At 34.8% G+C, this 13363-nt stretch overlaps 1 protein-coding gene across 6 annotated transcripts in view; it reads left to right on the top strand.

Annotated features, from left to right (window-relative positions):
- Positions 1 to 13363, top strand: part of NF1 (neurofibromin 1) — a 237044-nt gene that overhangs the window by 139045 nt on the left and 84636 nt on the right. For all 6 annotated transcript variants that reach the window (XM_057714095.1, XM_057714098.1, XM_057714093.1 and 3 more), the window contains exons 32-36: positions 2709 to 2867; positions 3425 to 3522; positions 4778 to 4924; positions 6104 to 6250; positions 8704 to 8814. In XM_057714095.1, coding sequence (XP_057570078.1) covers positions 2709 to 2867; positions 3425 to 3522; positions 4778 to 4924; positions 6104 to 6250; positions 8704 to 8814 — 662 coding nt within the window. The remainder of the gene's footprint in view (positions 1 to 2708; positions 2868 to 3424; positions 3523 to 4777; positions 4925 to 6103; positions 6251 to 8703; positions 8815 to 13363) is intronic.

The raw sequence follows: 13363 nt of genomic DNA on the forward strand, positions 1-13363 counted from the left end.
AAGTTAAGGGGATATTTGACTGATAATTGGTTTCAGCATACAGACTAGCCCTACTTTGACCTTTTATGTAGAATGTCTTTTGGATACAAATTAGATTTTTACAGATTAAAAATAAAACCGACTTGAGTATGTGTATATTATGAAGTAAAATTACACTGATTAATTAGTGGTGAAAGGAAAAGAAATTTTTTAATAAATTAACTCATAAAACTTGTTGAGCATTTTTAGGATATTGATTGTTTTATCAGGTCTTAGTTTCAAAAATATGCTGTCGTCAGTGGGATATGTAATTATGTGATACATGAAACAGTGTGTGTTCTTCTAGTGCGGATACTTGGAGTTTTGATATGAATTATTTTTGACGGTGTGGAAGTTAGTTTAGATGTAGTACCTTTCATAATTTTTACAATATTCCCTTTGGGAAATAATTCACTCAGATATTCACTAAATTCTGAGACTGAGTAATATTGAGTATAAATCAGTTAAAAATGTGAGTCACACTTTAAAAACTTTTCTGTCCTAGAGAAAACCAGGAAATAGCTACTCTAAAAATGCATTTTAAAAGAGTTCTCCATGTGCATATAAGTAATTGACTTTTTTTTGAGGCACTTTCCCAGCAGGTTAGTATTTTATAATTAACCAGTTCTTTGGAAACCAAACTCTAACTTCCTCTTCTTTAAAAACCATTTCAGGATTTTAATGGATTAAACTGAATATATGCTATTCTTTTAAAACAACCTATTTGCAATTTAAATATAAAGCAGTGTTTAATCCCTTTCCTTCTTGCTAACTCACTCCTTAAAGACTTTAAAAATTTCTAAGTGTGTTGAGATGTTTCTTATGTTTTAACATTAAAATTTGTGAGTTCTAAAAGAAACAGTCAGTAGCAATTGTGGTCTGTGAACATTCTAAAATTGTATGAAGAATTTTGTCTGTGCGAAAGTAAACGTTCATTTTTCTGTTCCTACTCCCCAGAAGGTTAAACACTGCGCCAGAGTAATAAAAGCACTTGAGTTTTCTTCTTAATTCTGTTTCTAAAACTGTATTTTAGCTAAAAATAACTCTAAAACAGTATATTGGTTTTAAAGCCATTCTACTAAGGCTGCTATGTGTAGCCGCCTTCACCAGTTTCCTCCTACTAAAGTGTAAGGTTGTCCTTCATGCAATAGCACTCAAAGTACTATAACACCAAGAAAGCTTCCTGCACTATGCAGTATACGTAAAGGTGAAAATATATCAGTTATAATTCACCTCTGTTATCACCTCTTAACAAAGATTTTCTCGGCTTAAAAAATCGCTCTCTGAAGTCTTGTTTGTACTAACTTCCTATCGTATATAATTGAAACTTATTTTGAGAGTTTAGATTAAGAACACATTTAAAATGTATACCACATGAGGCACTGAAGGAAATAGAATGAAGTAAAATAATTCTTATTCTTTCCAGAGTTGATCTGGAGTCAGTGAGCCATGTGAATTCATGACAAGAAGTATTACTTTATTGAGGCATTGTGAAGAAAACTAGAGCTATGTGAGATTCTGCACATAAATCCTGTTTTCTCATTTTCCCCCAACAGCCTTTGAAATGCAGGTTTATCCTCAGAATCCCAGGATATCGAGTGGAGTACTGCGGCCTTGCCGTTAGTCAACACTGCTTTAAGCAGCAGTTAGCCACCATGAGCATGAGTAGTTGTAGAGATTTAAATGTTACATGAGTGTTCTTTAAAAACGAATATGTGTTATCTGTAAAAAATGTAAATTTCAGAATTATATAATTTTCATGTGTTAATTTAAAGCAGGACGCGCTAGGAAGAGACGGGAGCTGAGCCAGCTTCATAACACTTTCCCAGTCTAATTTACCTTCAAAGTGGAATGTTTTATAAGGAGAAAAAGAGAAAATAAATCATTTTAAATGTTGGGCTCACGTTGTTTTTCAGCGTGAGCAACATTTCTTGTTATCTTTAACTTTTTTAGTTGACAGAATTACAAATTGAGGTGCACATGGAAGTTCTCTCTTTTGTTGGTGGGATCCTTTTTGCTTTTAGGTCCCCAAGAATTCCCATTCCTCCATGGTTTAAATAATAAGTAGGTCCTTATATTCTAAAGCATTCTAATGAAGAAAAAGAACTGGCAATAATGTTACTTGTAAGTAAGTTTTTTCTCTCGATAGGAATCTAAGAAAACTAAGTTTTGTTTTGTATATGGCAAGCCTTTTGTTCAAGAAATTCAGTTGTACCTGGTATACAACAAAATGTAAGTATTTACTGTTAGGTATTGGATGTTTCAGGGGTATGATGTTGAAAATTTAGCTTTGCCTTACAAGAGTTGACCACGCTCTCATGTCTTGTAATCTTAGTAAAATATAATCTCTGTGAAAAGTTGTTCTGCTTTTGTTGTTCATCAAACCTACAGTATAAACAATAATGATAAAATTAAGATCTTTATCCAGAATCTCTTCTACGCAACTCATCTATGAGGCTTCTCTTTTTTTCTTAGTTGCCTTTATTGTGCTTTTAAATGATAAAAGAGCAAGAATTGAGGATAAATTTTTGTTTACTGATGTTTTGGGAGTAGGAAAAATTAGAAATGTGTTGTTCACAAGGATTGGTCTGTTCAGAGTTTTTGTGCAAAGTTTGACTTTCGAGCTCTTTCTTCCCATTTCCTTGTTTTAATTCAAACTGTGTACTCAATTCTCAACTCCTTGTTTTTAGGTGGTTAGCCAGCGTTTCCCTCAGAACAGCATCGGTGCAGTAGGAAGTGCCATGTTTCTCAGATTTATCAATCCTGCCATTGTCTCACCATATGAAGCTGGGATTTTGGATAAAAAGCCACCACCTAGAATCGAAAGGGGCTTGAAGTTAATGTCAAAGGTGAAGACCATTTTGATAATATAACTATTTTAAATTTCTCTTCCATAAATTTCCTTTTTTTTCCTTCCATAAATTTTCAGTTTTTCATATTCACTGTACTTGCTCTTAACTTTTGAAATGCCCTGTGGTTTTCACTTATATGCCTTTGTTTTGTTTTTATTTGATTATATTACAAAGAAATTCTTTAGACTGATACCGAGAGACCTTATTATCATTTGAAAATATTTTAGCAAATGCCTTCTGAAGATGGTTTTCTGTGTAATCATTCTGGAAATTCTGAAATGGAAACCAAAATGTATACTATATGATTTTTAAATTAAAAATGCATTAAAATTTTAGTGTGTATTTTATATATGTAAATAGATGTGTTTATATAATTATATTCATATTTGGGAAAGCATAGAAACAAAACCTAGTATTTATTGAATGAGCAATAATTGATTTTAACCACCAGTAGAAATTGTATCAGTGAGAAAATTATTTTTTAAAGACTATATGAATGTGTAGATTTCATAAATAAGTAATCTGATCCTTTATAACCCTATTTTATTGTTTAGATACTTCAGAGTATTGCCAATCATGTCCTTTTCACAAAAGAAGAGCATATGCGGCCTTTTAATGATTTTGTGAAAAGCAACTTTGATGCAGCACGAAGGTGAGCGGCCTGCTGCTTAGCCAGGTGCTCTGTTTGGATCAAATGTTTTCAATTTCACTTAAGTCTGTGTACTTGATCTACATGAAGCTCCTGTGTAGGTTTTTTTCTTTTTTCTCTCTAGGTTAAGAACATAATCTTATTTTATTTCACTATAAAAGACATTAATGAAGTAAATTGATATTCTTTATAATTTGGTAGTGATTTCCATATTTAAAAACCAAGAGGGATTTTTGACGTATCTACTGAAATAAAGGAATTGAGTTTGCCACAATATGGAAGAGAGGAAGAAGGAAAAAGATTTCTTTCTGTAAAAACTAAAACCAAACTGGTACAGATAATGCATTATAGTATATAATCACAACTTCTTTGATGTTAGAATATTTTTGACACTTTAATTTGGATATGTGTATAAACTAAAAAGTTACTCTTTAAACCAAGTAATGCAAAAGCATAAGATTTTGTTCGTAACTGGACAACTATTGAAGTTTTATGATTTTAGAAAACTTGGGTTCTGCTAGGTTCCCAGAGCTAACTAGTTTCTTCTCTTTATCTCCCTGATTTGTTGGTTTATCTGCAAAGCAGGTATAAATAACACTATGTTTGCCTGTAAGTTGATGTTAGAGACACAAATGAGGTAACTTACGGGAAAGTGCTTTGTAAATGTAAGTTAACATTAAGAATTCTACTTTTCATACAGTGTGAATCTAATTGATTTGGCTGATAATCTAAGCTATACTTGTACAGTTCTTCCAATTTTTCATTATAGTTCAGCACCAACTTCTTTTTAATCGTAGTTTAAAATGGTATATTTTTGGACTGCAAATCATATTGGAAAGAAAGTGAATGTCAGCATAGGATTTATATTCTAGCAGATTGACTACCCATAGAAAGTTAAAAGAACAAAGGTTCTGATCCTGGCTTTGATCTAAGAGGCTGTATAACTTTGGGGAGGTCTTTTGTCTTGTCTGGGCCTCTGTTTCCTTATCTAAAGTACTATTTTCTCTACAAAACCTCATCTGTCTAAATTTTGTTGTCCGACTTAAGAGCCTGCTCTGAAGTTGTAGCCAGGTATCAGAAATGGAAAACCAACTTTCTCGTCTCTTCTTGTTTCTTTCAATGATAGTCACATGTATGAATAAAACCTCCATATTTGTAATAGCAGTAATTTCACGAAGTTACTTCACATAAATTTAATTCAAACATAGACATGAGTACATCTGGTTTTTGAAATTCTAATAACTTTGCATTTTTGAAGGTTTTTCCTTGATATAGCATCTGATTGTCCTACAAGTGATGCAGTAAATCATAGTCTTTCCTTCATCAGTGATGGCAATGTGCTTGCTTTACATCGTCTACTCTGGAACAATCAAGAGAAAATTGGCCAGTATCTTTCCAGCAACAGGTAAGATTCCCCAGTCATGCGGATATTGAAAACTGTGAAATTTTTAAATGCAAACATTCTTTTAAATGCATTTTTAAATGCAAACTCTTATATAATTTACAATCATATTCATGTGGTTTAATGCTAGAGAGTTTTTTTCCAATTTGGTTTTTTAAAAAAAGACACATTCCAAACATATGAGAAAAGTATAGACCATAGTATAACAGAGACCCATGTCCACCACCTAGCTTTAACATTATTTATTTTGCTGTGATTACTTCAGATTTTTATCACATTTTATTTCTTGGGGGAAAAAAGATATCACTTCCCTCTTGTGTAACTGACAAGAAAAAGGGAATTATAGGTATAACATGGGTACGTATAAAATAGTTTTGTGTGTTTTAAAATTATACAGCAATGATACACTGTATATCGTCTTTTCACACAATATTCTATTTGAGATTTATCTTTTATTTAACTTCTCTTAGTATTTCATTGAATGACTATCACAGTTTATTTTTGCACTTCCTAATTGATGGATATTTTGGGTTTCCTGTTTTTTATTATTTTAAATAGTGATGTAATAAATATTCCTCATATTTGTATCCTTGTGTATTACCTAAATGTGTAATTGCTGAGTTCTGGGGTATATGCAGCCTCACCTTAACTAGATATTACCACATTACTTTTCACAGTGTATATGCTTGTTTACACTTTGACAGCACTGTATGAGAGTACCTCTTTATACACATCCTTACCAAAATGGGCATTAGCAAACTTCATAATTTTTTGCCAGTTTGATGTTTTTGAAATAGTATCTTGTTCCCTTTAATGTTTAATGCTTGTTGAAAATTCATAGTTACCCTGGTAAGCAGAAATCTGATAGCAGGGACAGTATGTCCACTTCCTAAAAAGTGGATCAGAATGTTATATTTACTTACTGATTGACCATTGAATGGTAATGGATTAATACTAGAACAAAATGAATTTTTATGTAAATTTTGTAGTTTGAGGAGCAGTCATGTTTCTAAGATGTCTCAGTGTAAACTTATAGCCTCTGAGGTCTTTTGGATGCTGTTTACAAATCAGCAGGAACCACCAGCTGACAGTAAAAAGAAAAGCAGCCAGTGACAATCTAAAGAAATGTGTTCTGCTAAACGTGAACTGCTACTTTTTTCCTAAGTAGTTTGCTGTATCTAGGGATCACAAAGCTGTTGGAAGACGACCTTTTGATAAGATGGCAACACTTCTTGCATACCTGGGTCCTCCAGAGCATAAACCTGTGGCGGATACACACTGGTCCAGCCTTAACCTTACCAGTTCAAAGTTTGAGGAATTTATGACTAGGTAAAGTACCACCTTGAAATGATGATTGCTTTCTTTTTCATTGAGGTGCAAGGTTTACCACCAGGCCACTTGTTAGATATGCTTCTATATTTGATAGAGGATTATTAGGAAAGATGTGCTTAATAACCACGTTGCCATGTTTTGCGATCCCACTTTTCTCTTACCCTGTATGTTGTTGGAATATGCTTTGTTTCATAGTTGATTTTCTTATAAAAATAATAGTACCTTATTGAATAGTACTTTGTCATGTTGTTTTGAGGTGTTTTTGCATTTAATAGTTAGAAGGGAGAGTAACTAATGTTATTTTCATATTATAATTAGGGAAAATAGAGTTCAGAGTGAATAATTAATTTGCCTAAGATTCCATACGTAATTCATAGGTCCTTTGGTTCTAAGTGCTGAACTCTGTCTACTATACTGTAACATTTTTCAGAACCCTCTTTAAAGTTAATGATACTAGCTTCTTTTAGATTGAGGCTCAGAAAATATAATATACTTTAATATTGCTATTAAATTTCTGTGGACATTTGTTTTGAATCTCATTTAGATGGATTTAGTTTGGATCCTCATTATTAGACATTTTACCTCTATGATGTTACAGTGAAGATAGTGGGCTGAAATCTTTAGTCTTTAAAGTACCTTTTATACTACTTTACACTTAGTCACTTAGTGCTTCTTAGCGAGTGTGGGTTAAGTTTTTTCTTCATGGTGTGTGCCAGAGGCAGAAAGAAAAAAACAGAATATGACATTCTGAAGTTAATTCACATTAACAATTTGCATATAATGTCCCCTGCATTGTAAGTGCCTGTTATTAATCATATTACATACAGGTCATAGTTTTGTACATATGACTCCAAGTTTTTGATATTGTTAAAAGAATGTATGAGTATATAACAGTCTTCTTTCCAGCTTAATTTTTATCTGTAGCTCTGTTACATTTTTCTGTGTAACAAATGTTTATTCCTATGTAATTAAAGGAACATTTTCCATGCAAAACTTTCATGTTACCTAGTTGAAAATTATGTAGTACAAAAATATAAAACCATTTTTTATTCAACATTACTAAGGGGTCCTTGCCAATTTTCCATTTTTCAGAGAAAACCTCTTTATTAGTCCTTTTACCTAAGACGCTACCTTCCTTACAAAACAATCTTCTGTGCTTTTGAACACTAAATGTAATATGTGTAAGATACTTAGAGCAATGTCTGGTGTGTATATAAAGTGTTTAATAAACGTTAGGTGATATTTTTCTTCTAAATTCCCACTGATGCTCTCTGAGACTTCGTTTTCTTTTAAAAAATGTCAACTATAAAAATAAAATTTTTAAATTATTCAAAACATAGAAATCTAAAAAAGAAAGTAAAAAATTTTCAGTTATTTCACCTCTTAGAGGTAATTCAGTTAACATTTGACAGATAGCCTCCCAGTCATTTATCTATACACGTGTACCTGTGTTCCTGTTTCCCTTATCAAATGATATCTGTGTTGTTTCCATTAATATTAAATGCTGACCTGGCACCAGCAATATGATGAACTGAGATAATACAGCCTCTCCTCCCACCCCCAAGACACATAGAAATACTAGGTAAAAGAAAATGTATTTTAAAAATAAAGTATTTTTAAATGCATACATACCTGGAAGAGAATTTTGGAGCAAATTGCCTAGTATACAGTCAGTACAAAGAAATAAAGAAATGGAAAATATGAAAGAGTTTAAGAGATGCAGACGATAGAATGAGAAGGCCCAGCATGTCTGATAAATAGAGCTTAAAGAGAATAGTGAAGAGATATATATTTGAAGAGACAACAGATGAGAATTTTCCAGGGTTGTTGAATGACATAAATTTTCAGGTTAAAGACGTACACTGAGTATTGAGCAGAATATATAAAAATTAAACCATTCCTTTTTCTGAAATATATTTAAATATATGAGTATAATTATAAAAGTGATATTCAGAATCAGCGAGATTAGAACGGACTTTTACTAAGTTGTGTTGGTACAGCTGTACCAGTGTGTAACCAATCTGGAAAAAGACAGGCTATTTGTGAGGATAAATTCCCATAAAGAAGAACATATGGGCCTTTCTCACTTATTCAAAATCAGTAAGCCAGGAAAGAAAAGGTTGATAAACTGAACTCTTAAAACAAACAAATAAATAAATAAAAACTCAGAAACTTCTGTCTAGAAAGAAAAATGATTAAATACAATTCTATGGTTAATATCCCTGTCCAGTAGTTTTCTTAACATTATCCTAAGAACCACTCTTTGTGGTTCAGAGAATAACACCTTGAAATTTTGGGTACTTGTTACCACATTGCCCTTCAGAAAGCATGTTGCTTTTAAAGTATTTTGTCATTTTGCATATTTTATCATTGGTCCAATAGTGGATTTTTGTAGATAGTCAATGGACAACATAAAGCCTATGAGTTACTCTATTCTTTTTTTCTTTCAGGCATCAAGTACATGAAAAAGAAGAGTTCAAAGCTTTGAAAACTTTAAGTATTTTCTACCAAGCTGGGACTTCCAAAGCTGGGAATCCTATATTTTATTATGTTGCACGAAGGTAAGAAACACTATGTTCTTTACTACCTACAATGAATTAATTACCAAGAGTAAAAAAAAATCACAGTTTTTTGTTTTCTGATGTATTCTGATTAAATAATATCCACAACGTGATACTCAGAAACTTGTTTTAAATGGAGATAAAACTTTGAGAGTCTGAGAACTTTTAGTAATATGCTGTGTAAGACAACATCAGGGTGATTTAACAAATAATTCAGAGATACTATGGGAAATTGCTATAAAGATATGGCACAGGTGACAACCTGAAAAATTGATTGTATTTGTTCATGCTGATTTTCAGTCAAGGCTAGTTCCTAGAAAACCTCTCTGGAAATGCTCCTCCTTCACAATAGGTATAATGCTTACGTTGCTTTCCCTGCCATTTCTTTCTTGCCTCATTCTGCCTTCCTTTTGAGAACTTGTCTGTGATATTATTTGGTCAGTTTTACTTCTTCCCATTTAGTGTGACATAAACTCATGGTAATTGAACCGTAGGGACAATGTGATGTAATAGAGAGACCACTGGCTTTGGAATCTGAAGGGCTATGTTTACGCTTAGTTCTGCTATTCCCCTAGGCTGTAGGAATTAATCTTTCTGAATTTCCTGAATTTAACATAAATTGAGGAATTTTGTCAGTAGAGTTAATGGTCACGAGTGGCGGAAGATCGGCAGTGTATAGGAAGTCAATGGAGGTTGAGAAGTAGTGGCAGAGGAGTGAGAAAAGGAAGGTGGAAAGTGGGAAACTCATTTGATCAGATAATTCAGATAGCATTAACACCTAGACGTCCTAAGAACTGGGGTGTTAGGGAATCAAGAGGGCATAGAAACTTGCCTTTATCCTGAGCCCTTCTCTTTGACAGCTCTGAGTAACACCTCTTCACCTTCCCATAAAATTCTTTTCTCCAATTTTTATCTCAGATGCTGTTTCTATATTGCCTAAGATGATTTTAATTTTCTTTTGCATTTAAGATGAACCATATTTGTATTCCAGCAGTGTAGTTTGAATTTCCCTATGTTTTCTAAGAAATTAAAAGTGAAACATTGGTGAGAGAGGTAGAAAGACATGTGTCTTCCTCCCCCTTTAAATTCTTGTTAGTTTACAGGTCTCAAAGATTTCTGGAAAACCTCAAAGCTGAGTTTTTTCTTCAGGATCAGAGTGTAAGATTGTGTTCATTCTCTGGTCTATACTATACAAGGCCAAAGGAAAGTAGCATGGGCCTGATGCCAACACCCTCTGTGGGATTAAATCAGTGGGATTTCCAAGAAACCTATGTAATATGGTGACTTGAGAGTGCTAAGGATTCCCAGCTCTGCTGCTGCTTTGTTAATTTTTATCAATCCTTCTTCATATATTAAAGAGGAGTTGCTTATAAAAGCTATCCTGCCTACCTCTCCCATAAAGTATTTTGTGACCTATAAAGTTCTATACAGAGTATGTTTGAGATTTTCTTTTTTGTTATTGTTTTTGCTTTTGGATATGACTCTTCTAATTTCAGACATTCAGCTGTTTCAGTTTCTTACTTAGACCTACGAGTGTGTCTCCTGGCTTTCATCGTCACCTGATGTGAAGCTTCAGGTCCAGGACAGATGGGCACATACGGCTCAGAGTAGAGAGAGGCCCAGTTCCTCCACTGTATACAAAAGCAAGAGAATGTAGTTAAGGCCTTGTCTCTATCCAGCCAGCTTTGTCAGGGAACACTTAGGTTTGACTTTTTGATATTCCTTTGTTTTGGTAGCTTAGACTACCATGTATTAGCCTATGTCTTTTGAGCTGTGGATTCCTGTCTCCTTACAGATAGGTAGTCCACAGATACTTTGGACTTGAGATGTCCAAAACTTAATTCATCGTGTGTTCAAATCAACTTCTCCACACCATATTCTCTTTCTCGATAGCATCACCATCCCTTCTTACTCTAGAAACCTTGATCGTTTAAATTTCTTCCCTCTTTCTTTTAGCCTCCTCACTATCGATCACTGCGTCTGATTTTAGTGAGGCACATCAGTTAAGCTGTTTTAATCAGGGCTCTGTTATTGCAAAGAAGTCATTCTTACTTTCTCAAGAAGGTAGGCCTCAGGAAAAACATGAATTAGAGCAGGGCCTGCCCAGGTGTAGACAGAACTTAGATGTCTGTCAGTCCTGGAACCGGCTCACGCTTATTCTCTCTTGGCTTCACATTCAACTCTACCTCATGATTTTCCTCCTTCTGTATTTCTTCGCCTTTAGCCCCAGCTAGTCAGTCCTTCATTACCTCAGTACTGCACACTTCGAATTCCAGAAAGAGTACACGGTTCAACTAAAAATACTTGTTTTGCAAAACCCTTAATGCTGTGTACTGGCCAGCCAGTAGATTTCTGGCTGCCCCTAAGTCAAGTACTTGCTCCTAGCCCAGCAGCCATGGGATTCAAAATAACCTCCTAGTGCTATTCCTCTATCAGGGGCCGTCCTGTGTTTTAATTTTTTTAAATTGGGTCTTAATGGTTTAATATTACTTTTAGGTACTTTGGAAATGTCTTCTGAATTCCTTTTCCCCCATTGCCGTTAGTGAGAGTCTGTTATTAGCTTTTTTTAAAAAAAACAAATTTATTTATTTATTTATGGCTGTGTTGAGTCTTTGTTGCTGTGCGTGGGGTTTCTCTAGTTGTGGCGAGCAGGGGCTACTCTTCATTGTAGTGTGTGGGCTTCTCATTGCGGTGGCTTCTCTTTGTTGCAGAGCATGGGCTCTAGGAACCCGGGCTTCAATAGTTGTGGCACTCGGGCTCGGTAGTTGTGGCGCACGGGCTCAGTTGCTCTGAGGCATGTGGGATCTTCCCGGACCAGGGCTCGAACCCACGTCCCCTGCATTGGCAGGTGGATTCTTAACCACTCCACCACCAGGGATGTCCCAAGACTCTGTTACTAGCTTTAACCTGTACTAATGCAGCATTATTCTCCTACTCCCTAAATCGCACATAACTACTTCCAGGTCATCTTAACATTGCTTCTGGAGGGAGTTTCCAATTCAAATCTAATCTTGTCTCTCTCTATTTGTTAAATAACACCATTGAGTCCCCATGTAAAGCCCAGGTTCATATAAAGTCAGGCGTGCTGGGTGCTCCATATTTTTGACCTAAGTTAGTTTCTAATCTTTTCCTGCTATTCCCTCCTGTATACTTTTGCTCCTAGTCTGTAATAAGGATCCATAAATACAAGGACAATTGTTGCAGCATTGTTTATAGTGGGAAAAAAAGAAAATAATATAACTGTGTATCAAAAGGAAATTGTTGAATAACTAATAATACATCTGTATTATGGAATAATATGCAATGTGTTAAGTCTGTTTTCCTTGTTACAAGTGATAGAAACGAAATTTAAACTTGTATAAACCAGAAAGGATATCAATTGGCACATGTACCCAAGGAGATCAAGAGATGGACTGGCTTCTTGCATGACCATGTGCAGAGCTTTGAACAGTGTCATCTGGAGAACATCTGTCTTCTCTGTGTCTTGACTCTATACTTTCTTTGTGTTGATTTTGTTCCCAGGCAGCTCTTCCTAAGCTATAGCCAGTGATGGTTTGTGTTCTCCCAGCTTAACAACCCAGTGGAAAAACACTTCTTTCCCAGTAATAACAGCAGAAGTACTGGTCTCAATGACCTGAGTCACCTGCCAGTTCCTAAGGGATTCGCTATGGCAGGGGGAATGGAGTTTCTTGGTTGTCTAGGCCCGAATCATGTGCCCATCTCTGGAGCTCAGTGGTGAAGCCAGCTTGAACTGCATGAACTAAAAGGGGTGGGGGGATGGGAGCAGGGCTAAGCAAAGGGAAATTGGATTGCCAATATCAGAATGAGGAAAAATGGATTCTGAGCAGGCCAAAGTAATAGAAGTCCTCTAATGCAGCTTTAAAAAGATCCAGAAGGGTGACTCTGACATTTATCATGCAAGGTACAGAGGAATATGGGTGTGTATGTGCACAGGCTTATGATATGTATAGACTGAGAAGTATGTGAAAGTATACACATTAGGCTTCACATTATTTATCTCGGGGGAGTATGATTGGAGTAGGTAGAGGGTCAGTTATAGTATTTCTGTTATATATCTGTGTTGGTTGACTTGCTGCCAGGGACACATATTATTTTTGTCAGAATAATTAAAAATATAAAATCTAAAAGTACAATGAACAGTTTTCCTCTTAGGAATATTGTGACACCTGGCAATTGCTTTTTGGGTGTCAGTAGTAATAATGATAATAGCTAGAATTTACTGAGTGCTTTCTCTGCATCAGGCAAACTGTACATATTATGTACTTTTTCATTTAACCCTTAAAATAACCTGCTGAGGTATTGTTATTACCAGTGATTGACTTGTGTATAAACTGAAATTTAGAGTAATTGTTAATCATTCATAAATCTAGCTTTCAGAATGACTTGGAAAATTCAAACAAACATATATATCCCTGGGCCCTCCCTGGGCTGCCAAATCAAAATGTCAGGGTAGAGCCTGATCTTTGTATCTGACAGACACCCTAAGTGATTCATTCGTAGTCAGTTTCTTATCGGTTTGTTTGGGAGT

The sequence above is a fragment of the Hippopotamus amphibius genome, chromosome 17, assembly GCF_030028045.1.
Source record: "Hippopotamus amphibius kiboko isolate mHipAmp2 chromosome 17, mHipAmp2.hap2, whole genome shotgun sequence".
NCBI lineage: Eukaryota > Metazoa > Chordata > Mammalia > Artiodactyla > Hippopotamidae > Hippopotamus > Hippopotamus amphibius.